Raw genomic sequence first — 25688 nt, forward strand, 5'->3', positions numbered from 1 at the left:
ATGATAAACCTAACAATCTAGTTATAAAAGGGAATGGGATGGTGGTGGTGTGGGTATCTAAAACTGCCAAAAAGTGGCTTCCCATGTTTCCCATATTTAACTTATTGGCATTTAATGGTTAACCCTTAATTCATAATGCAGAATTTCTCAACAATAAAAAGCTGCTAGAACAAAAGACCATAGTTGTTGGTCAAAATTATAAAAACAAACAGCTTTGTAGTTTGCTGATCAGCCGTAAACCACTCTAAATCTTCTCTATAAAACCAGCATCAGAGCAGTTCCCATGCCCCTCCAAACATACTGTTGGATATGGCCTCCTGGCTATTCTACTGTGTCCACAAAATGGTTATAAAACTGGTGTAGCTAGTTGCCATACCCCCTTGAGAACAACTAAGTACTCCGCCAGCCGGCTGTTTACTCTATTGAGAAACAACAATTTTGTGACATCATAGTCAACGCTTGGTTTCGGAGATTATCTCAAGTGATGCAGAAATGAGAACGTCCTGATGAGGGAACGTTAAGTTCTCATCACAACATACTGAACCTCTGACACAAAAAATGGCTGATTCTTCCAACAAATGATAAATAAGATGTCAACTTCCGTCAGTATTATGAAGCTGTGAGTGATTATCACCCATAAAGGCATACTCTAACACAAGAAAGATGCTTATAATTAGGTAGTGAACTAATTAAATCAGACACTACTCTGTTATGAATGTGAGAAAGCCCTGTGAAAATCCTGTCTTTGTGGTTAGATTTTAGTTTTATTGCTTTCAGAAAAAACACTCCATTGGACCTGTGGTTTCTGTGAAAACATCCCTCCTCTCAAGTTGCGGGCCTTGTAATTCTAATATCAATAACAGAGATATCCACTGATCCACAAGGAAAGCATGTAGACTTGACAGCTAACATGTGCTACTGAAGCTATTTGCTTTTGCATCAGCGCTGCTGTCGGCGATGACATTTTTTGTCCAAGCGAACAACAAATAAGCAGAAGGTTGCATACTAAACAGTTACAACTCACTGTAATAAATAAATAAAAAATCATGTTGAAATTGGCAATGCCATACTGAACTTAACCGCAAACCATGACCCCCAAAACCAAACTCAACTGTGAATTATATATACCAAACTACAAAACTACTCTAACACTTCATTATGCACATTTGACAACTTTTTGCAGCACTTTTTGAAATTTGCAAGAAAGTGGTCATCCTTTGATGTATTCCGCAGTTGTTTCGAAATCATTTAACCCTTGGCATGAACATCTCCCACCTATGACACAGGTACTGACTGTGACTGCACAAGCATTGCTTCCCAAGGTAATCAATGGATTGTGTTATTGACTATTGTGTGTACTTATAGGCCTAAATAAGTCCAACAAAATCAAATGCTCTGAGGTTATGCTGTGAGATTGGATCGCTGTATGGTGGTAGGTTTGTCCCAAAAAAAAACAACAACGTGCCCTGTTGAAGTGCCCTTGAGCAAAACCATACCAATAGTAAGAGTGACTTTGCTCATGGTAAAGCCACTCTAACTGTAGGGGACTACAAGGCAAGCTGAGCTTAGAGAAGTCACGAAACATTTCAGGTTCAGAAAATGGTAAAACGTATTTGTTGAAATGCACACAAGATGAGGCCTACACATGTCTGTCACTGCGCACAACAGTGCACATGAAAAGTGTCCAAGGAAGAGCTGGCATATTTTGTGTTATGGGTTATTTTATTACAACGTAACAAATAGGATATAAAGTGCACTTACGTAACGTCTCAACTTTTTTTCAGGAGGAGACTTTCTCAGCCACCCTGAGCACACTACATCTCCCCCACTCATATCTGCTCCTTTCTTGCTCTCCTTGGAGTTGGTGCGGAGAGATCTGGCTTCGTTTGTTTTTGGGAGTGTCTTCTTGTACCTGAAAAAAAAAAAACGTTGACACAAAGCTCAAACTGTGAAGTTGAAATATAAAAAAGTTCAAGTGTAGTATTTTTGTGTTTTTGAGAGCGATAAATACCGTCACTCCTTCTTCGAAAGTCGACTCACAGACAAGACCAGATTTTTTTTACGAATTGTAGTCAAATAAGCTGGTATATCCTGAGCTTGGAGTTAATATAAACCGTCCGCGGCACCGCCTTTTGTACAAATATCAACGATGACTTGTGTATTTTGTTCAAACTGGAACGCTGTGGGGGCAAAAAAATAGGCGCAGGCAAATGAGAGTCGGTAAGTTTTTGTTGTTATATGTAACGCCTCATGCTAATTCCCGTCAAAGTGGAGCGATTCCCAGTTGGCGAGATCAGATGTAAATGTCCCACAGTGTAACGGTGCATAGTTGTAGTTTCTGCGCAAATTAAAACAATCTTCACGGTAAACACAGTGGTTCCGCCGAGCTTCCTCACCAGTTTACTCCCATGGTTCCTTAATTGTGATTGACAGGGTGGCTCCGTCTTTCCCTGAACTCACCCTCCTCTGGAACATGGCAGTGTCAAGCTTACGGCAACAGACCGGATGTTTAGGAATTCCTTCAAAATAAATGTTTATCTTGACCACAACGTTTCGACGGCTATCGAATAGGCTATATTTATCGTACAATTTTAGGTTAAATAAGTAGCCTAGTAGTTGTAAATTTGCTATTTTAGTCTCTGTTTGTTCATATCTGGCAGCTAACTATATGCTCATTTGTTCATCATTTTCAGAATTATGACTAGTATTGCCAATTAAGATGGACATTTTATTAAAACAAAACAAAAACAAATATATATTGTTTACGACGCACAACACACAACACAACATATTCCTTCAACATGATCCATCAACGTGATGTTCGTCATTGTGAGGTTTGTTTTGAACGTTACAACCGGATGTCTCATTCTTGTAGCTCTGCTCGCTTTAATACTAGCTACTTTAGAAGACGAAATGGGGAGGCGGCGGCGTGCAGGGAAAACTGTAGAGCTTAAACCATGGGACGTGTAGTTCAACAATCACTGGTTCCGTCCCAAAATACAACAAATGACTGTAGGGCGATTTGATACATGAAACATGATGTAATAAAGCCATATGCACCTCGGGGTGAATACAAAAAGTGGCCTCAGACAGTTGCAGAAAAGACAAAGAAAGGTCCCACCTCAGTGTGAACCGAGAGGTTCCAAGAAAGCATTACACGTGTAAACTACACTATCCATAATGCGTGTTTATTCGCTAAAGAAAACTCGCCATAAAAACCATGTTATGTTAGTAGAATAGTAGAAGGACCGTGCACTCCTTTACGTATTCTTGTGTAGGCATTTATTTTCTGTGGCATAAAGGATTTTTTACTAAAAGGGAATTGTACATAGAGTATGTTTTATAGTATCAAATATGTTGTGTCTTTTCAACTTGTAAACATAACTACACATTTATATCTGAGATAGGCCTACATTTGGTCAGCACATGATTATTTTATTTGAACAGTTTTCTAAGATAGCTAGATCAATAGTGTTTTATGCTACTGTACAACACCACAAAAAAATTAGATTCATAAGGTTAATATTGATCTAGTTTACCATATCTGATCAATATACTGGACTCAACATAACATCCACAACTAGTCTAATCCACTAGCAAAGGCGTGATCCCTGTGGACTCAGAATGGTATCTGAGGAATCTTATTGGAATGCTATTGTTATGGTAAACACTTCCCCCAAAGGATGTTCTCTGTTAGTCTATGATTAATGACTTTGCCATTGTACATAGCATCTTTTAGGAGCCTCGGTATTGATGAAGAAACAGGGAACAATTAAAGGCTGTAGACACAATATACCAATTCCAGTTAACTCATATTTTTTCATGGCACCATAGCTCTACAGTCTATTGCAACATCAAATAGCTTATGTGCCATGTTTCTGGTGCATCAGCTTTCATGAAATTGGTATGTCTTAGAGATTGTGTTCTTGTTGCTGGTGCGCACATCATTCGTTTATGTGGGCTTCACACAGCATCAATGTGTTCAACTGAGGACATCTGAGTCGCAGTGCATAACTCATTTGTAGCCACATTAGATGAACAGACCAGGCCTTATTTACTGTCAGTACATGCCAAAAGAATATTGTACATACTGTATGCACTTAATGTAACTATAAATCCTATAACATTTTTCTGAATGATAAAATCCCAATATGACATCAGATTTAAAGAGAAGATATAATAGCATACCAGTCCCAAGAGTTAACATTTCAACAAGTGAGGAGAAAAGTGTAATGGTTTGGTTGATTAATAATTGAGAATCTTTCATGTTTTTCCCAAATGCCCTTTAAAAGCTTTAGTGCTGCTGCAGTGTTTTACCATATCAATTGCTAATTAGTGATAAATGACACATTTGCTATTGCTACATTACAACTCATTTTGTCCTATGCCCCTGGGAATAGTAAGTATCCCGTATGTATGATTGCATGTGATTTCCCAGTTCCTTTTTCAGTTACTGCTTTAATACTCACTTCCATTTGTGCAAAAATATTTTTGCAATCAAAGCAAAAACATGATATATGTGCTTGTTTTGATGAATAATGCAACAATAAACAGTTCTGTATTTTTTTAATCAACAAAATCGCTTACATACTAAAAATCTACATGTTTTGGAGTGGAATTGTTGAGGTTCGCAGTATCAATAACTTAAATTTAACATTTAACCATTTTCATTTTGAATGCATTTAATTAATAAAAATCCAACTTGCCACACTTAGATCTAGCTCCCAAAAGAAAACTGGCACTGGTGATGAGAGTATAAATGATGTACAGGAGGTGATCTATCCAAACCAAAAAAATCAAGACGTATCAAGAAACCAAAGATGGTTCCTAGTGGTCAGTATATTCTCTGCAGTGAAAATGTGACAAGTAAGGTCACGCAGAATTTGAGGTATGCTGGTCATTGCTTGAGCATACTAACACACTCATTACTTTGGTGTTTTGCTCATTTCCAAAGCAATTATTTAAAGTTTCCAGAAAACCATCGGGTTCTTTGTCTTGCCTTCACTCAATTAAGAATTTATTAATTTCCTTTCATCTTCATCATTTCTTTGTATCGTCATGTTTGGCGTTACATTTATAATTTAGTCCCGCCCACCCCTTTGCCAACATACCACTTTAAATAACTTAACCAGACAGGTTATTTTAGGTCAAGTAAGACAATACAAAAAATACTGGGTTGTTTTTACTGCAGGGACAAATGAAGCCATTATGAATATAAACACAGTACAGCTGAGGTGTGCATCCTGACAAATTCCCCTTTAAAAATCTGCATTAAATATCAAAAGGCACATTAAATCAGCATGAACACAAAAGTCTCCCTGAATGATCAAATCAGAGGAATACATTAAAATATGCTGTCAAACAGATGTCAATATGTTTAAACAATTGTAATATAGTTCTCTGTAGATGACACAACCAATTTGTGGGAGGACAGCATTAAATATTCATATTGAAAATGCCTTTATCTCGGAGATTACCCAAGTATTCAATTTTCCACATATAGTTTTGTATTCCATGATTATTCTGAATATTTTAAGTCATACTATGTACATTTATTGCATGGGATATGAAACCTGTAAAACACAGCAAACCACACATTGAACAAGATTCAAATATCATGAAAATCAAACTCCACAGCTCATGAAGAAAAGCTGCATGCAAATCAGAAAAGTAAACAAAGGTTGTGAGCTGTATGTTCAGAACTGTGACCAATCAAAAAAAAAAAGTTTGTTTATCTTACAGTTAAATGCTTTTTTTCTGTACTGTGCACTGCACATGCATGTATGTGCATATGTTTGTGTGTGAGGTAATATTATAAACACTCGGACAAGCCAGATAATATGAGCACTTTCTAGACTCCTCCTTTCTAGACCAGTTTCACATATTTATCAATATATGCAAAAGTGGATCGTTATTTTACTATGTAATTTAAGGGAGATAATACATTTGCACCAATAAGTATTATCCACCTCCAGTTATGACATTTGGAAGATTAATGGTTGATTACAATGTTGAGATCACAAAAAAGAATCTAAACAAATCAAATACTATCAAATGACTGAAACAGTGGTATAAAATCTATTTTAGTCAAAACAAAATCAAATCTAGGATCACGCAGATGCTGTGCGCGCGCGTGCGTGCATTTATAAATAATTGCAGTGCTCTTTTCATAAGGTTATAAGCACATCTATGGTATGATCAGTTCAGGATGCCCTTTAGTGCCAGTTCATCTGGATTTCCTGCCGCATTTATTTTTTCAGAAGACCAGTCTACTAATGGTATTGAAGCCCCCTCCCCCTCCCCCTCCACCAGATGGGCCGCAGCTCCCTGGTGGGTTATTGTCGTCTGAACCGTTGGGCCTGAATGAGCAGGAGGATGAAGGAGCCTGGAGAGCCTGGGTCCGAGCGTTGAGCTCCTGTTCCTATTAGCAGCATGGAGTAAAGAGAAATGTTTGATTATTTTATGTGTAAACAGGATTAAAATATATAGCTAACACGTCAAATGATTGACATTGATTCAGTGTTGTTGTCACTTAACATTATTACAGCACCCTCTAGAGGTGATTTACTTTAGTCACTTATACAAGTGTGCTGGAAAGTCAACTCTACACACCACAGTTCAACGACTCGTGAAATTACACCTCATGTCTTATAATAGGACAGCTCAGACTTGACTTTAAGTTCAGTCAAAAGAAATCCTATACTCTGCAGGCTTTTAGTCATCTGTAAAAGTACAGTCCGTTTTCCCTCAGCTTCTTTCCACCTGAGAGAATCTTGTACAGCCCTCGACTTTCATAATAACCTCATGCTTAGAGGGGTTAGTGGTAATGAAGTTATGCGTCAAATGCATTTGAAGCATGAAAAATAAGCAGTGTTTCACCCAAAATATCCAACGAACCTCTTAACAGCAGATTAAATACTTGCTCTAATGCTAATCACTTCACACTTGGCTAGCATTTATTTGTAGCATTTATAGGGAGCGATTTCAAATGGGTAACACAATGACTGTATGTGGGAGAAGTGTGTTTTTTTTGTTCACCCCCACATACCTGTAAATACAGCTTGTTGTCCTTGATAATAGCATCCAATAGTTCTTTCTGCAGGGGAGGCTCAGTACTCAATCTCATTCCATTTGCCATCAGTCCGCCATTTATGTTCTGCCCTGGTAGCTCCTGTTTCCTGTACATCAGCACATAAGCTGTGTCCTTGGGGAAGCGATTTGTAATGTTTTGCACTGATTGGAAGCATGTGAATGTCACTCTGCTGTCATTGAACAGCAGCCAATCCCTTGCCTCCTGGCCACTATTAGGTTGTGTGTCTCCTTGTTCAGGTGGAATTGAGAGAGCTGAGCAAGTGGAGAGGCTACACTCGGCCTGGCCATTCCCCAAATCATCCTTGAGGGCAAAGTGGTTGGCTGGATGCTGTGTTCCATCTGCGCCATTGATGTTGCGCCCGTAAGAATAGTAGTGGCCACTCTCGGACGACATACCAGAATGCATCACCACTGAGCTGAGGACATATGGCACTGAGTGGACTGCCATTTCTCTTCCATTTATCTGCTCTGATCCATCTATCCTCTCCTCCTCCTCTTCCTCCTCATCTTTTTGAGATGGTTTGAGCTTCTTGGCCAGATTCTCACTGCTCTCAGGAGAATCCACTTGCAGAGGAGAAGAGGTAGTAGAGGAACATTGTGTAGGCATTGAAGGGACATGTACTGGAAGTCTCATGAGTGGCGGGATGGTGACATTGTCCAGAATCTTTCTCCGGACATGGCATTTGGCATCATATGAGAACCGCAGCAGGGTGAGGATCAAGTATTCTGGTGCTGACACCACTTTCATGGTCCGCTCTGCCCGCTGGAGGGAGCTACACTTCTCACAGAAATAGGCATTCTCTTCGTCCAGGATCTCTGGAGCCAGGAAATAGTTCACCAGGTCAGGCACAGAGAGAGGAGGCTCATTTGTCACTGGCACAAAATGGACATTGCTAGCTGGGGCTTTGGCCAAGCCTGGCTCAGGAACTTCACTGCCGCCATTGACAGATCCCTGACAGAGAACCTTGGGTTCCTCTGAGGGCCCTTCGGGTTGAGAGCTGCCCTGAGAGGTGGCAGAAGGACAGAAGGCCAAAGAGAGGTCTGTAAAAGGCTCCGCTTTCTCAGAGATGCAGTTGCACTGCATACAGCGAATACCTGTGATCAGCTTCCCACCAAACATCCTCTCTGTCAAAGTCCTCCCATCATTCTCAGGTTTGTTCTCTGCTGGAGTCAAATATGACTCTTCACCATTCTCCGGAGAAGTCTGACCTGTTGGGTCTTTGCTGCTTGAGTCAACAGGGGGGGGAACCTTTGGCTTAACTGATTCCAGGACTTGAAGTGTTTTCTCCTCTTCATGTAACCTTGAGGTCAAGAGACAAGGAGCACTCAACATTAGAGAAAATACAGCAGTACATTGATTTTAATTTGTGCCAGGGCTGTGAAAGTGTACCACATACTGTATATTCTTTCTATACAACAAGCCCTTAGTCACATCATTTAGTTCTAAATAAATTACAGTTTACATCAGTAAGCCACAGTCATGCACACTTAACACTCAATGCTTTATACGTGTTCTTAAGAGCAAAGGCTCTTTTATTACATTTTTTCCATTATGCATTAAGTGACACACAAATGACACACTAACATATTATTTTGCCTGATTACATTCATTTGGCAAAGGGAAACAATATAGAAAAAGCAAATTTGTGTTGATATTGACACACTAACTGAATATTTTAAGTCATACTATGTACATTTATTGCATGGGATATGAAACCTGTAAAACACAGCAAACCACACATTGAACAAGATTCAAATATCATGAAAATCAAACTCCACAGCTCATGAAGAAAAGCTGCATGCAAATCAGAAAAGTAAACAAAGGTTGTGAGCTGTATGTTCAGAACTGTGACAAATCAAAAAAAAAAAGTTTGGAAGCATGTGAATACAATCAGTTCACACAATGCTATTAGGATTCATTTGTGCGACTGTACCTGTCTAGAAGAAATCTGAGGTACTCCGAACAGTCCTGCTGAGAGCCGGCATTGAACCAGGGAGGCCGGGACGCTTCCAAGAAGTTTTTTGGAGCATATGCTGCCCTCTGCAGGATACAGACATGCACCACAGAGTCGTTGTGTCATCAGTTGTTGTTGTCATCAGTAATAATATTCTGTTATATCTACTACACAGGACAACACTAACCTGAGTGTGTGCAAGGAAAGCAAAGAGCAGCTGGAGCTTTTTCATTAGTGTGTTGGAACCATTTATATGTAATGATAAAACATGCCGCCTGAAACTGAGAAAAACAAAACAAAAAGGTTAACTACACTCAGACTGTCCATATTTATGCCTTATGTTTCAATATACAAATATAAAAATGCAACAAGTCTGTTTGTGTGCAAACACAACTTACTCTGTGGCCATGAAGAGGGTCTGGATGATGCTGTTCATGAAGCAGGTATTCCCCAGGTTGACCAGGCCAGTCTTACCAGTCTCAGACTTCCCAACTTGCCTCAGAGGACCCGAGGCAAATGAGTTGGATTGGGACGTCCAGGCACTTTGATTCAACACCAGCTTGATCTTGTCTTCTCCAGGTTTTGGGAGATCCTGAGAAAACAAATTGAAATGGTTGGACAGAGAGCACACTTACTAGTAAAGTCTTAAAACTTTTGATTTTTTTATGCAATGTAAAAAAATGACCTTCTGAGGTAGGTGGTGATAATTTTCTTGAATATATATTTATGAGAACATTCAGAGTATGCTCTTTTACCTTGATGGCCTCTAGTATGTGGTCATAGAGGTCAGGGAAGCCGGAGTACTGGTACATCATGCAGTGTATAAGCTCAGTGAACTGCAGCAAGAACGCTTTGCTGGTGTGGAGACCATCTGTCCTCAGTGACTGGACGAGATGCACCACATGTGGAACAACCTGGGACGGTGAGGGATGAAGATAAGAGAAAACTGTTGAGGACGCCGTGATGCTGGAAGGTACTGCTAATATTAATCATACAAATATGTAGCATGGTCAGCCAGAGGATAGTTGCACATCAGGAACCCCAAAGAGGGTTCAGTCTCATTTGCTCAGTATTTTTGAGACTATTACTGTTTTAAGATACTAATGAAATTGGCCAACTCAATGGCCATTGCTTGGCATTTAAGTGGCTCACACATCATTAGAGGGAGAGCGGCGACAAGCCTAGGCTTCTGGGAAAAGAAGTCTATGCAGCTTTAAAGTTATTTAAGCCAGAAGAGAAGAAAATGAGAAAACCAATAAAGTGGCCATATGAGAGGGACATGGGCTGTGTGAGGAGGGCGGCAGGAGATCCCATACCAAATGGAAGGCCTCAGGAGAGTGCTGGAAACTCAGCAGCATGTGGGAGAGCACAGCTAGCGCCCCCTGCCGCACAATGGGGTACCACAGACGACTGAATACCTATAGGTAAATAAAAAGATCTTTTTGTCATTAATACATTCATACAAACGGGGGAATTGTTTCAATAATTCAAGTGAGTCTTTTTACCATTTCTGGGTAAAATATCTTTAAGAAACATTACTACGATCCAGCTTAACTATAACTGCATTTTAACATTTGTCTAGCTTTAAAAAAAGCTTCCTGAGCTCCATAATCAGTCAAAATGAGTTCTCACTACAAACCAGTTCAATCTTAAGCAGAGTGACGTCGATGAGGATAGTGAACTTCTGGACTGCAGCCAGTCCTTTCAGCAGAGCGATAACCCAGGTATCAACATGTTGGGCCAGAGGCCAAGAAAGCCAGTCAATCATCCTAGAGAGAGAGAAATAGGTGGAGTGTAAATAATGTGCATAAACATGGTAAACTTATACTGAGATTCATCTTGGATGATTAGATGTGAGAGGTAACCTGCAGAGTGCTTTAGTCATGCTTGCATCTTTGACATTGTGGTCTGTGGTGAGACTCTTGATAAGCACTGTGATCATCTGGACGGGGATGTGCTGAACCAGACTGGCCAGAGAAATGGATGGGTCAAAGGAGGGGTCTGCAAAAAATGAATCCAAGTGGAAATGGCACATAATTACACAATCTCACATTTTCTTTTTGTGTCAGTGGACAGCAAGTGGAGTACAAATGTTAAATTCTACAACCGTGACAGAAACACCTTGTGATATAATGCAGAGCAAACACCACCACAAACTAAAGCCTCAAAAATTAGACAGCACTGTTGTTGATTTCAAATATTCCAAGGTTCACAAAGGTTCTTTTTATTGCAGATTATATTTTAAGCACACTTACTTTACTTTAAAATGAATATGCATCTTAATTGCTTTTACAGCAATAGTATTCATAGTGTTCTGTAGTGTTGATGTTAATGTTATAGTGTGTAATATCTGTGGATCTGTTGTTGGGACAGGATTTCAACACCAGATCACCTGAAAAATGTCACTGAAATAGAGGCAGAGTGACCTTTTAACCCAAAGCGGCTCTGCTCACATCGCTCACTGATGCATACTGTCAGTGTGGCTATTTCATTGAAACTGCTGCCTGCGGTTTGTTTATTTTGTGCTGCTCCACAGCTCAGTCACTCGCAACACTGCACAGTACGCTCAGGACATCTCTACAATTAACCATCAACAAAAGAACTGCAGCGTGAAAAATTCTGAACTCAGCTACATCTTCACAGCTAATGCTTTTTAATATTGCCCTTTAAGAAAATGCACTCCTTAAATCTGTGGACCCATTGCTTGCAATGACAAGTGTGTAAAGTGAGGTTAAATAACTGAACATAATCAGTGTGCTAATAATACTGGATATTGTTGGATGAAAATCCAACCTATACAAATGAGAAAACTAAGCCAAGGGATCATAGTCAGCTATTGGCAGGACCCTAAGAAACCCCAAAATGAACCACGGTAACTGTTCCCGGGTGCTTAATCATGTGCTAACAACCCTGGTATTAATGCCAATATTTATAGAGACAGAGGTATAAGTCATGGGTCCATGCTGCCAGTTATACTCTTTTTATACTCTTTTTTTCATTACTGGTAGGCAGAGACTTATAAATCTATGAATAAAATCCAAATGTGTTCATATATTAAGCTTCTTCAGGACATCTGTACCTAATTGAGGACCCCCTTGCAAACAAGATGGTTCATCTCAAGGGGTTATTCCCAATAAATAATTTCAATATTTAATTTCACGTGTCCCAATAACTTACCATGAAGGTTGTTTGTGCTCAAGTATGAAATAAGATACTTTTGGAAGGAAGGAAGGAAGGAAGGAAGGAAGGAAGGAAGGAAGGAAGGAAGGAGTCTCACCTGTGGAAGAGATAATGGCAAACACTTCTTGCAGTGACGGAAGCAGTGTGGCTGGATCAGCCTTCCAGATGTTTTGCAGCAGTGTGCTAACCTTAGTCACCTGACCTACGTACTCTCTCAGCTCCCGTTCTTGGCTGACAAAGCAGTGGAAGTAACTGATGGTCCTCACCAGCTGCTGGCAGAACAAAACACCCGACTTATCCCTTGGGATGCACTGCACAAAGTCTGACAGCAAAGTGCTCAGGTGGGCACAAAGAGCAGGCTCCGGACGTTCACACACCATCCTTAAAACCTCCACCTGAATCACGCTGAAGGTCTCGAGCACCGAGGGACAGCTGATGAGCAGCCGCAGGCAGCAGTGAATGTAGTCTATTATGGCTGGGTCTTTGCGGTCCAGCGGGCCATAGCCCTGCTGGAGAAGACTGAGGACAAAGTCTTTACTGAAGAAATGCTCAAACTCTGGGCGGTGGTAACGTGCGTAGGCTTCCAAAACCTGGAAGCCGATCTGTCTCTGAAAGGCATCTTCACCAAGCAAGATGAGGCGGGTGGTGAGAGTAAACAATGCCTGACACTGCTCCTCTGTCACCGCTTTCTCTGCTGCTTCCACTACTTTCTTCACAATGGCCCTCTTCACTGGAACAGAGTGATCGGAGCTCACAAGGCCCTCCAAAATCTTGTCCATGATTATGGTCTGTGGGAGGCAAATGAGGAAATAGTTAGCCGACACTAGTTAAAAAAAGGTCACACATCTTCTGCACTCATACTTAGGGGTAAAATGAATGTGTGGGCCTTATTTAATATATCACAGGTAGCATTTTCCGTTTTAATGAATTTACATATCACACAGGATATTTTGACATGTCACAGTAGAAAATGTCAACAGTACAAAAACTAATGATGACTGAATTCCGTTTAGCTGCTTCAGTTTCAGGGTCCTGGTATTGTATGATGGCTCGCTGTCAAGGGTTACAGGGGTATTAGATAGAACAGAGCTCTTGTTAATATTATTAGTAACAGCTGTGCTTTTCCTCCTATGATAAGTCAAATGGCTGGTGTGAAAAAAAAGTCCATAGGTGCATAGGCTCCTTTCTACCAGTCTACAGTCCACGCATTCATTGAGTGCACAGACTGTAAGCTTTCAAAGGTAGACAATGTGTACTCAGCGTTAATGTGCTGCCTGCAACTGGAATGTAGCGCTTGCAAACTTTACAGTGATGTGACTATAGTGGCAAAAAAGATGCTTTACATCATTTGAAAATTGGGCCTTTAAAGTATCACACATCATAATTACAGTTTATTTTGTACATCTATGAAGTGCAGAAGACAGGGGACAAATTGTTTTGATATAAAGCTAGGACACAACAAATTTTTGACTACTCAATTTAAACTAGGAACTAATTATAAACTAACTGATCAATTTTACTACAAAAAATGTCAGAAAATAGTGAAAAATGCCTAACACAGTTTTCCAGAGCTCAAAGCGATGCCTTCAAATTGTTCGTTTTGTCCAGCTAACAGTCCACAACCTTAAAAAAATGAATTAAAAAATGATGTGAGAAAAGCAGTAAATCCTTACAAATGATAAGCTACAACCAGAAAATGTTGAACATTTTTGCTTGAATATTTACTTTGAGAATTTAATTATTTTTCTTGATTGTTAAATTTGTGAATGAAAAAAATATCATAGAATGCAAAATAGGTTGTTTATTACACATCGATCATATTTCTATAGACTGAGCGCCACTGAAGCCGAGAAGCTAACCTAGCCTAAACAAAGATTTACTGTCTCAATTTTGGCCATCATTTTCTTTGTGGAGGTTTTGACGGGTAACTAAGTATAATATTATATTTTTGTAATTTTCCTCTTTTGTGTTCTTAGTCCAACATCATCTATTAGCTTTCTGCCCTACCAACGAAATAATTAATATATTAAACGTATTTAACATTACTTCACATCTGATGTTTTAACTATTATCTGGCAGCTTCAGGAGCACAGCAGCACCAGCCGCTAACTGCTTCTTGTGTGGTAACAGGCGGCTAGCTTGCTAACGCTAGCTGTAACGTTAACGATTCATTCCATACAGTAAAAACATGGCTCAAATATTAATCACAACTAAGCCGCTCCATAGCGATAGTTGTTACGAACGTCCTTCGACGAGGACAACAACAACAAAAACGAACAAAGCAACAAAACAGGCCTAGACGTTAGCTGAGTAACGTTAGGTTCCTCTGACTTAGCATAAATACCGCCATGTAATAGCGCGATACAGAAGCTTTACGATCTATGCTTACCCAAACAAAGCATGTCAACAATGTCAGACCAGAATATCCTCAATTGTCGGTAGATGTTAACCGTCTTTTCACTGATAAAACCGTGTTATTTTGGTTAATTTCATCGCTCAGAATCAGCTGATTATCCTTCCACCGACGTCATTCCTATGGACAGAGAAGTTGGTAGGACCCTTGTGTGAAGCAATTTTCGTCTTAACAGTGCCTGTGAAATGGTTGTTGAATTTTGAGTCATAAAATCTGTGATTCTTGGTGAAACGGTGTTTTTGAACATTTTGGATCTCAAGATAAAATGTGGTAAAATTTGTATTAAGATATTTGGGCACTTTCTAATTTTATTAAGATATTTGGGCACTTTCTGTTCAGTTGACGTGCTGCATTCAATGCTCCTTGTCCATCTCCACTTTAGAGGTCTCGGGCGAAGTTGGCTTTTGGTTGAAAATAAATCGGTTATCAAACGAACTCTGCAGTATTGCTTTTGGTGTCCCTGGGAACATTACAGACTCGGATATATATTTTGCTTTTTAAATTTAAAAACCTGAAATTCCAGATTAAAGTGAGTATGTGCAAAATATATTTAGGGATACATTTGTATTATGCATAATACATATTATCATACATAATGGGAAACCAATGTAACATTGATAAAATAACTATATTAATATAATTTGCATGTTTATAACATACTGTAGTCTATGTAGAAAGACTGGATGCAGAGTATGCATTGTGTACAGTATAATGTACAGTAGGCCTTTAAATAACTAAAAAGGGGAGTTTTAGAAAAGTGGACATGAAATATTATTTGGCCAAGTTTATTTCAGCTTTTATGAAAGCCATGCTGGATAACGCTCCACTAAATCTCAGCCTATCAATCACACATTTGGACTTGTCTTCATGATCAGTTTACCTAGGGACAATGCCCAAATAGGGTTTTTACAGAATGGGTTGAGAGGATTGATGGACATCTTAAAATAATCAATGCAGTGTTGTTGTTGTTGTTGTTGTTATCAATAATATTAATAGTAGGCTATTACTATTGCTGTGAAACTTCAGATTTCCTGAAAAAAAAAAAAAAAAAAAAAACTGTTGTAATTATAGGGGTACAAATAGGAAAGCACTCCCTGCAATTAATATACTATAGCAAATTAATTTGTATGTACAGGAAACATATCTTTAATATATACAAAAAGTGTTTACAAAATGTATTTAAAACAAAGCATGCTTGTATGTTCAGTTGACTCATGAACAGGATATTGGTACAGTACATGTACATTTGACTTAAATTAACCATACTGAGGTATATTAATTGAGTATTAACTTTGTCACTATTTTAAATCAAGCCAGGATTTAGAAATTAAACTTGTTAAATAATTATCTTCTTGGCAAATGTAACAAACCCAATCAACATAACATTCTCTTACACAAATATGTTGAGCTTGTTTGGTTCAAGCAAGAAATTAAATAAAGTCGTTTTATAATGTATGCACTGATTTCTTTTTACTTTTACATTGATAATCGGTTTGGTTCAACCAAACCAAAGCATCCGTGTTGTCCAGCAAACTTTCTACCAAGAATAATATAATTGGTTTTGACATACTTGATATGTTTGTTGTTGCACTTTCCTTCCTTCCATCTGAGATTTAAGGGATGTTATAACTTGCTGTAGGTTGCACTGTAGTAAAGACTGTTTTGTACAGACAAATTGGGTAACTACACACACAATATTAAGTGCCATTTAGAAATAAGCTGTATGAAGAAACCAAGTGAGTTGCAACATTTCCAACAACCAGTAAAGGCAGCATAAGCAAGTCTCGCGATAGAGCCCACACCGGGTTGTGCGAACGCGGGTGCTCGAGAAAAATCTTGCTAGCGGGAATGTGCTGCCTGTGACCAACCGGTGTGTCTTTCATTATAAACAGCAGGATAGTTCTCATTTACCGCGAGAAAGTTCGGAAAATCTTCAACGGCTCTTATACGGGGTCACATAAGGCACCAAATAACGGACGCTATATCTGAATCGAAAGAGGAAATTCGATAAAAATGTCCGAACTCCTGAGCTGCGTGGAACAGCGCGAAGAGCAGACTCAACTTGAAGAAGCCGGAGGAGCAGAGGTAAGATGTTTTAAAAATGGGCATTGTCTCCTCTCAACACCGCGTACATCTATCATAGACCAGCCACACAAGTCTGAAACTCTGGTAACCCCGGTCCCTTGACGTTACCCACTTGTTCCTCAAATTCGGCTACGTTAAACTATTACTTTGTCAATGTTAACGCGGGCTGTTTGAGCTAACTAACTAGTTAGATCGCCGCGGAGGGGCTATTGTTAGCTAGCTCACGACAACAACAGCTCGGTCCCATTCACTTGGGACTGAAGCTAACGTTACAGCACAGAGCACTAGCAAGGCCAGCCTGTTTCATAAGCGCTCACACTACTAGCTAGCTTAGCCTCGCTAGCAACCCATCGACCATCACATTAAAAGTCCCAGCGTACTTTTTGTTTACTTCGAGGCTAGATGTACTCCGTAAATTATTTGTGACTGTAATAAGGCTTGTGAAAAACCTTGTAAAAGTAACGAGCAGCACGCACCCATGCTCAGCTGTCCGGTCCGCGTCTTTGTTTTCAGTGGGACAGTGCAGCAAAGGCTTTTGTAACCGAGGATGCTGCTGCTTTAGCGCTGCATGCCTGCAACTTTCCTTCCACTGCACCTGGTGTTGATTAATATCCTTATTAATAGAAGTGTTTTCAGGTGTGCAGCTCAACAGTTGGAATAAGATAAAATAAAACAAACTTTATTGATCCAAATGTCACCGCAGTAGAAGTACAGGAACATACGCATAGTATAAGTAACCATAAATATCTAGAGTACTACAGTACATTATGATCTCCTACTATACACAAAGTAAAATATGAACACCAAGGGTGCGAAACACTATACATGTTAACATAAATAGTAAATACAACGTGAAATGCAGTAAAAACAAAGAGTGTGAAGTGTGCCCAATTATGCAAAGGCAGTAGTGCAGAAGGTTGAGCACTGCGATTGACTTGCAATCCAGTTGTTTTGGCCCACAGGAGCAGTGGTAATAGCAGCAAGGTAAACGACTTGCCAAGAGCTGCCTAGAGTGTTTAGGGTTTACTGTAGGGGAAGTTGGAAGATTTTGTTATTGAAAGCCAGGATTTTTTGTTGTTATCATTCGTCTCTTTCCTACTTCCTCTGTTTGGTCCAGAGAGCAACCAGAACAGAGCTAGCAATTTGTCTAGTCTGTTCCTGTCGGATGTTGTTGGATACATATGAGATAGCCACTAAACAAGACTGCTTCTGTTTACTGTTTTTCTGCTCAGGAGAAGTCAGATTCTTCAGATGCTGGAAAAGAGTCATCTTCAGATGCTGGGCCCGATGGACAAGATGCCTCCTCCTCGTCATCCAAGAAAGTACCTGCTCCGGGCTACGAGGAGAAAGTGGTAAGGAGACTTTTACTATAGCTATCACCACATGGCTCAACACTCGGTTCTTGGAAAAATAAGTTAACAAGTCTGTCTTCCTGTGTATGTAGCAAACAGACCGGACCAACAGATTTGAGTACCTGTTGAAGCAAACAGAGTTGTTTGCTCATTTCATCCAACCAGCCGCACAGAAGACCCCCACCTCCCCGCTGAAGATGAAGCCAGGGCGTCCTCGCATCAAGAATGATGAGAAACAGAACCTGCTCTCTGCCGGAGAGTGAGTACATACAGATTGATTTCATTTTAGGAAGTTTACTCACATTGTGATCATGACTTATTGTTCCTTTTTTATGTGCATTAACAGCAACCGACATCGCCGCACAGAGCAAGAGGAGGACGAAGAGCTTCTAAGCGAGAGCACCAAGACGACTAATGTCTGCACACGCTTTGATGACTCTCCCTCCTGTAAGCAATGATTTAGGCTTGAGAGGAAGGTATATGTGTATATGATGTGCAGAAACGATGATAATGCGTTTCCTTGTCTCTTATTTAGATGTCAAGTCAGGAAAAATGAGAGACTATCAGGTCCGTGGTCTGAACTGGCTCATCTCTTTGTACGAGAATGGCATCAACGGCATCCTCGCTGACGAAATGGTCAGTACTTTCTCACAGTCTAAACTGTATTTTTTTTTTTTTTTAATCTTGCAATATTGTTGTATTTACATCTACTGCTCCATCTCACACACAATCTGCTGCTTCTCAGGGTTTGGGGAAGACTCTGCAGACTATTTCCCTGCTGGGTTATATGAAGCACTACAGAAACATCCCTGGTCCCCACATGGTGCTGGTGCCCAAGTCCACCCTCTACAACTGGATGAATGAGTTCAAGAGATGGGTGCCTTCGCTCCGTGCAGTCTGCCTGATCGGAGACAGAGAGGAGAGAGTAAGTTGCATCAGAACATTGTGATTGTCTAAAAAGCTCAGTGGAACTGGAAATACCATGATTTGATATTTCATCCTGTAATGCTCCCTATTTTTTCAATTTGAATGTGCTTGTTTTACAATGGGAATGATTTTGCAAACCATACAACATCTTAGCATAGTAGACCTACTTTTCATTCGGCAAGTCAGGTTTATGTGTGGAGTCATCGTTTGTGATCACAGCAATGCAGTACTTGGACCGCTACGCTTTGATCTTGGATTGAATGTTTTGTGGTGATTTTGGCTTCTGGTTTGGGTTTAGTGATATGTACCCAAACCAAATAACTGATGTAAATTGCATGTATTTCAAGTAAAACCAGCTTGATTTTCAGCATTATTTATGGACACTTTAGATTATTTGATTTGTTTAGCTGGTGGGTGATAGTGAGTATTGGATGTGTGTAATGTGCATCTCAGCAAAACTGTGTTAAAAAAGATTGACTTTACTTACTGTGTGTGTGGAGGTCAGAATGGGGAGCAAGGAGTTGTCAACAGCGTGCAAAAGATTCCTTTTTAGGTAGACAATCTGTCACTGAAGGATACAGCCAACTTTAGCATTTAGCATTTGGTAGTTGTCTTTTAAAACACTAAAAACAAATTGCATCAATTTCAGAATGCCCTGATCAGAGATGTGCTGTTGCCTGGAGAATGGGATGTGTGTGTCACATCCTACGAGATGCTCATCATTGAAAAGGCAGTGTTCAAGAAGTTCAACTGGAGGTACCTGGTCATTGACGAAGCCCACAGAATCAAGAATGAGAAATCAAAGGTGAGACGGCCACTGAAACAAAATAGACATTTACATATGTCAAAAACCACTTAGCGTTTTACAGGATTTCCTAATGAAGCAATTTATTTCCCATAGCTATCAGAGATCGTGCGAGAATTTAAGACCACCAATCGTTTGTTGCTGACTGGAACACCCCTCCAAAACAACCTTCACGAGCTGTGGGCTCTGCTGAACTTCCTGCTACCTGATGTCTTCAACTCAGCAGACGTAAGAATTGCCCAGAAGTGCACAAGATGAACAGGGACTTTCACTAGATGATAAACCCACTTTCAAGCTGGAATCCTTAGTAATACCAATGTGGTTCTTGTCTGTTATTTAGAAGAAAAGTGCTCTGTACTCTGGTACTAATAACAGTTTTTGTTCCCAAAGGACTTTGATTCCTGGTTCGACACAAACAACTGCTTGGGTGATACAAAGTTGGTTGAACGTCTTCACACTGTAAGCATTGAATTTTTTTTTTTCATGTCAACTTCCTACAAATCTCTGTACATTTTAGGTGGTCTTACAGCACTCTTTTGACTTGCCATTTTTTTGTGTAGGTTCTGCGTCCCTTCTTGCTTCGTCGTATAAAAGCTGACGTAGAGAAGACTCTGCTTCCGAAAAAAGAGATCAAGATGTATGTGGGTCTGAGTAAGATGCAGCGAGAGTGGTAAGTTAAGCTTTAATTTGTCCCAAGCTTCTTTGTTCTACACAGCTTAAAATAAACTGGATACTGCCATAAACTTGTACATAGGGCTGGGCGACATGGAGAAAATCAAATATCACGATATTTTTTTACCAAATACCTCTATCAATACCGCAACGATATTGTAGGGTTGACTATTGGTGCTCTCACAAAATATTTACACAATGAGATTTTTTATAAATAATCATCAATAATGTGGATATAATGACTAAGTGGGTAAAGGAAAACAATAGAACAGCTAGAACAGTCTGGTAAATTCAGAAAATGACATAACTTTACTGTAATGCAGCCTTTAAAACCAGGAAAAGACAACACTTATGCCATTTTACGATATCCAAAATCTAAGACGATATCTAGTCTCATATCGCGATATCAATATAATATTGATATATTGTCCAGCTCTACTTGTACACTAGTATGCGATGATTAATTTGTCATCACCCATCAGGTACACAAAGATCCTGATGAAGGACATTGACATACTGAACTCGGCGGGTAAGATGGACAAGATGCGTCTGCTGAACGTTCTCATGCAGCTGAGGAAATGCTGCAACCACCCGTACCTGTTCGACGGGGCCGAGCCGGGTCCCCCATACACGACTGACCTCCACCTGGTGGTGAACAGTGGCAAGATGGTGGTGCTGGACAAGCTGCTACCCAAGATGAAGGATCAGGGTATGTCGATGGCCATGCTGTAATTTTTAGTCATCTTTAGATATAGTGTTTCTATTACAGAATCTTTTAAAATGTAGAATATTAAGAAAAAACACACCTGTGTTTATGATTCATAAGTGGTGGAAGAAGTACTCAAAGTTTTTACTTAAAGTGCTCATATTATGCTTTTTGGCTTTTCCCCTTTCCTTTATTGTTATATATCTTTTTTGTGCATGTAATAGGTTTACAAAGTGAAAAAGCCCAAAGAGACTTACCATCTTCCAGAGAAAACACTGTTCACAAACTGCTCCAAACAGCTCTATTGTAGTCCAGCCTTTACTTCCGTGACGAACGTACGTCACTTTGTAACACACGTTATAATGCTCACCTAGCTGCTAGCATGGCACGACCTCATGCTCTGCAACTGACTAGCTAGCAGTACTTACTGCGCATGTGCGACTCCCAACAAAGATGGTACAGAAGTGAGATGTCTCACTCTGTAGCTAAAACAGAGAGCTCAACACACAGGGTGAAAAGAGGAGCTGCAGCAGTGTGCAGTACAACAAATATATGGTGTTTTCAGAAAATTAAACCTCATAAACTTATTCTGGTACAACCTCTAAATGCAATTATGAACCTGAAAATGAACATAATATGAGCACTTTAAGTTAAATAATACAACAACAATCTTAATACTCAATTACACAAAAAAAGACAAAATGCTGGTTTTAAACTTGTACTAATGTTATTGCACCAATAAAAGTGATATAAAAAAACAGTTAAAGTTAAGTGTGAAAGGACTGTTTTTTTTTTTTTTCTACATTCCTCTGACTAATTCTACCGTCTTTCCTTCCTTCCAGGTTCTCGTGTGCTCATCTTCAGTCAGATGACCAGGGTGCTGGACATCTTGGAGGACTACTGCATGTGGAGGAACTATGGCTACTGCCGCCTGGATGGCCAGACGCCGCACGAGGAGAGACAGGTGTGGTGCTTGGATCTTGTATCGGAAAATGTTGCATGAGAGATTTCAGTAGACCGATTTGACGCCATTCATCTCAGGAAACCATAAGATGAGTTTAGTAAAACAAGTTTAATTTTTTTTTTAATATACCTTTTTGTGTGTTTTCAGGTCTCTATCAACGCATACAATGAGCCCAACAGCTCTAAGTTCATCTTCATGTTGAGCACCAGAGCTGGAGGACTGGGTATCAACCTGGCTACAGCGGATGTGGTCATCCTGTACGACTCGGACTGGAACCCCCAAGTCGATCTTCAGGCCATGGTTAGAACTCTGAACTTCACATTCTTTATCCAGTAGTAAGGAGTCACAGGATCTGATTGTGTTTCCTGGAAAAATGACAGTGGTTGCTGTAGAACTTTGATTTCAGATGCAGGGGACGTGACCAATTTGTTCTTTTTATTTCAGGACCGAGCTCACAGGATTGGTCAACAGAAGCAGGTACGCGTCTTTCGTTTCATCACCGAAAACACAGTGGAGGAGAGGATTGTGGAGAGGGCCGAGATGAAACTGCGCCTGGACTCCATTGTGATCCAGCAAGGTAGCTCCTCTTTCCTGTCTCAGCAGTATTCACAATTGAGGTGTTTTTACAGAATGGGTCTCAGAGAAATGTAAAATTGGTACTCTACAGAAAATACCAAAAGGAGATTGGAGTAAGCGACTAAGCTGACTTCTATGTGTTTAACAGGAAGACTTGTGGATCCAAGCGCAAACAAGCTGGGCAAGGATGAGATGCTGTCCATCATCCGCCACGGTGCCACACATGTGTTTGCCTCCAAAGAGAGTGAGATCACAGATGATGACATTGATGCAATCCTGGAGAGAGGTGAAAGAAAGGTGAGTCAGGATGCATTAGAGAAAATCAATGCCTTTTTGTGTCCAGTTTTTTTTATTTTTTTTTTAATAAATATATTTACCACAACATTAACACTGATCTTGTCATTTGCTAGACCATGGAGATGAAGGAGAAGCTGTCTTCACTGGGTGAGAGTACTCTGAGAAACTTCACCATGGACACAGAGAACAGCAGTGTGTACACATTCGAAGGAGAAGATTATAGAGAGAAGAAAAAGGTAAAACGACTAACGAATCAGCAGTCTTTAATTCCCACAACATGAATCTTGGAACCTTGTTTCCCTTCTTGCTTTTTCATTCAGGTCATTACCAACTGGATCGAGCCACCCAAGAGAGAAAGGAAAGCCAATTACGCTGTGGATGCTTACTTCAGAGAGGCTCTGCGAGTCAGTGAGCCCAAAGCACCCAAGGTAGGGACCGGTCACTCTACCAACACCCTTAGGATATAAGGCATTAATGCAAGAGAATGTGTAATTACAATGCTCTTATGATGGATGGCATGCTGTCCTGGTTGAGGCATATCATTTGTCATAACATTTTGTGTGACTCCATTTCCCAGGCTCCTCGTCCCCCCAAGCAGCCAAATGTGCAGGACTTCCAGTTCTTCCCTCCACGTCTTTTTGAGCTTCTAGAAAAGGAAATTCTGTTCTACAGAAAGACCATAGGCTACAAGGTACCGAGATGTGTTCCACATGAGAAACGGATCATTTGTACGCATTTGGTTTGGAGTAGGAATGTGTTCAAAAATGTCTCTGAGTCAGTCTGTGGCTGTGTCCTTTTAGGTTCCCCGTAATCCAGACATGCCAAATTCAGCTCAGCTCCAGAAAGAAGAGCAGGGTAAAATCGATGAGGCTGAGGCTCTCGCAGAGGAGGAACTGGAGGAGAAGGAGAACCTGCTGCAACAGGTACAGGTCATTCCCCCCTAAATGCAATACATTTATGGCTAATATGCCGCAAGTCCAAATGAAATGTTTTGTTGCTGGGTCTAGATTGGGCATATTTTGATCAACTGTACCTTCATTGCAGGGATTTACTATTTGGAACAAACGTGACTTCAACCAGTTCATCAAAGCCAACGAGAAGTGGGGAAGAGATGATATTGAGAACATTGCCAGAGAAGTTGAGGGAAAAACTCCAGAGGAGGTCATGGAATATTCTGGTAATGACTTCTCCTATATTCCGCAGGCAATCCAAAACGCTTGACTTCTTTGCATATTTAGGGAATTCATGTTTGTGTTTGTTCCTTCAGCTGTATTCTGGGAGCGCTGTAATGAGCTGCAGGACATCGAGAAGATTATGGCCCAGATAGAGAGAGGAGAGGCCAGGATCCAGAGAAGGATTAGCATCAAGAAAGCACTGGACTCAAAGGTAGCTGTCGACCATTTGGCTATCCTTTCTTGTTTAAACAACTTCAGTAGCTTATCTCATTAAGCATTGTGTTAATCAGTTAAACTCTAAATCTTGCTCTAATCCTTTAACTGTCTCTTCATCACATTGTCTGCTCATCCTGATTTATCAATTAACGGTCCCTCAATGTTTCTTATCTCCTTGCCCAGATTGGTCGCTACAAGGCTCCCTTCCATCAGCTCCGTATCTCCTATGGCACCAACAAAGGCAAGAACTACACAGAGGAGGAGGACCGCTTCCTTATCTGTATGCTCCACAAGCTGGGCTTCGACAAGGAGAGCGTGTATGACGAGCTGCGTCAGTGCATACGCAACTCTCCTCAGTTCCGCTTTGACTGGTTCCTCAAATCCAGGACTGCCATGGTAAGTGTTGGCATCTTTGTAGGATTTCGCCTGTATTTTCTTTAATATTGTGGATGCTGTTATAAAAGCGTTGCCTAAAAATATAAACTATGTTCGGTGATGTGTGTTTGTGTAGGAGCTTCAGAGGCGATGCAACACCCTGATTACACTGATAGAGAGAGAGAACATGGAGCTGGAGGAGAGGGAGAAGGCTGAGAAGAAGAAACGAGGCCCAAAGAGTGGCTCAGTAAGTTACAAATCTCATATTACAGGAAGCAAGCCACTTGTTTATTGATGCTACCTGGGTTGTTCAAATTCAAAGTAACATTTGTCTAGGGCTGGGTATTTTTTGGTAAGCCAACGCTTGTGAAGTCTTCCCTAATAATTTTCTCCTCTTACCTAGGCCCAGAAACGGAAGTCAGAGGCAACCCCAGATGGTCGTGGACGCAGGAAAAAGCTCAAGTTGTGAAGCTGTTCACAACATTAATCTACTGCATACAATGTCAGAATTTGAGGGATGCGGCCAGCTCCAGTATCGTTAGTCCTAATATCCGTTTGTTTTGCAGGCTGTGATAATGTACTGTGTAAAAAAAACCTGATGGACACTCGTTGTATTACGTTTTGGGAAGTGCTCCTTACAAGCCTGCCTTGTTGTCACTTACCTAAACACTGCAGCTGTGCTGGTTTAGTTTTTTGTTTGCTAGTCCTTTTTTTACTAGTACTTAATTGAAATAAATGTATTTATGCCTGTTGGTTGTACCACATTCCATTGCTTGAAACAATATGTACCCTTTTATTTTTAGGAAAACGTTTGTTCTTTTATCTTCCTATGTGAAGTAGAAAATGTCTTTTTGAACGTCACAAATAAACCTCCCGTTTTTTAAAAATGTGTGGTAAA

The 25688-nt window shown here is 40.2% G+C and overlaps 3 protein-coding genes across 13 annotated transcripts in view; 1 reads left to right on the top strand and 2 right to left on the bottom strand.

The window, feature by feature from the left end:
- Positions 1–2499, bottom strand: part of gab1 (GRB2-associated binding protein 1) — a 56226-nt gene extending 53727 nt beyond the window's left edge. For 2 of the 9 annotated variants that reach the window (XM_031276853.2, XM_031276849.2), the window contains exons 1-2: positions 2397–2499; positions 1762–1912 (exon numbers count right to left, since the gene is read on the bottom strand). In XM_031276853.2, the coding sequence (XP_031132713.1) occupies positions 1762–1912; positions 2397–2410 (165 nt within the window). In that variant the 5' untranslated portion in view covers positions 2411–2499. Of the gene's footprint in view, positions 1–1761; positions 1913–2011 lie in introns of all 9 variants that reach the window. The other 7 variants (XM_036000087.1, XM_031276850.2, XM_031276860.2 and 4 more) reach the window with 5 other exon arrangements.
- Positions 2500–6146: 3647 nt separating this feature from the next.
- usp38 (ubiquitin specific peptidase 38) lies at positions 6147–17305 on the bottom strand. Of its 3 annotated transcripts, XM_031276845.2 has the most exons (12): positions 14617–14789; positions 13785–13850; positions 12325–13015; positions 10913–11048; positions 10687–10816; positions 10364–10465; positions 9803–9961; positions 9446–9639; positions 9235–9328; positions 9027–9133; positions 7049–8393; positions 6147–6421 (listed from the first exon to the last, which is right to left on the bottom strand). In XM_031276845.2, the coding sequence occupies exons 3-12, from the start codon at positions 13004–13006 to the stop codon at positions 6257–6259; spliced, it is 3114 nt and encodes a 1037-aa protein (XP_031132705.1). In that variant the 5' UTR covers positions 13007–13015; positions 13785–13850; positions 14617–14789; the 3' UTR covers positions 6147–6256. The 3 variants fall into 3 exon arrangements, with proteins under 3 accessions (XP_031132705.1, XP_031132707.1, XP_031132704.1); XM_031276847.2 differs by lacking the exons at positions 13785–13850; positions 14617–14789 and adding an exon at positions 17202–17305; XM_031276844.2 differs by lacking the exon at positions 13785–13850 and having other exon boundaries at positions 14617–14892.
- On the top strand, positions 16426–25671 carry smarca5 (SWI/SNF related, matrix associated, actin dependent regulator of chromatin, subfamily a, member 5). Its single transcript, XM_031276848.2, has 24 exons — positions 16426–16725; positions 17958–18077; positions 18170–18336; positions 18424–18524; positions 18613–18713; positions 18823–19002; positions 19654–19809; positions 19906–20037; positions 20200–20268; positions 20370–20479; positions 20964–21190; positions 22030–22151; positions 22299–22451; positions 22596–22728; positions 22876–23024; positions 23138–23260; positions 23345–23452; positions 23602–23715; positions 23825–23947; positions 24069–24201; positions 24292–24410; positions 24599–24811; positions 24927–25037; positions 25194–25671. Exons 1-24 carry the CDS (start codon positions 16654–16656, stop codon positions 25257–25259), a joined length of 3102 nt encoding a protein of 1033 aa, XP_031132708.1. The 5' UTR covers positions 16426–16653; the 3' UTR covers positions 25260–25671.
- The last annotated feature ends 17 nt before the right edge of the window (positions 25672–25688 follow it).

The sequence above is a fragment of the Sander lucioperca genome, chromosome 4 (assembly GCF_008315115.2).
Source record: "Sander lucioperca isolate FBNREF2018 chromosome 4, SLUC_FBN_1.2, whole genome shotgun sequence".
Taxonomy (NCBI): Eukaryota; Metazoa; Chordata; class Actinopteri; order Perciformes; family Percidae; genus Sander; species Sander lucioperca.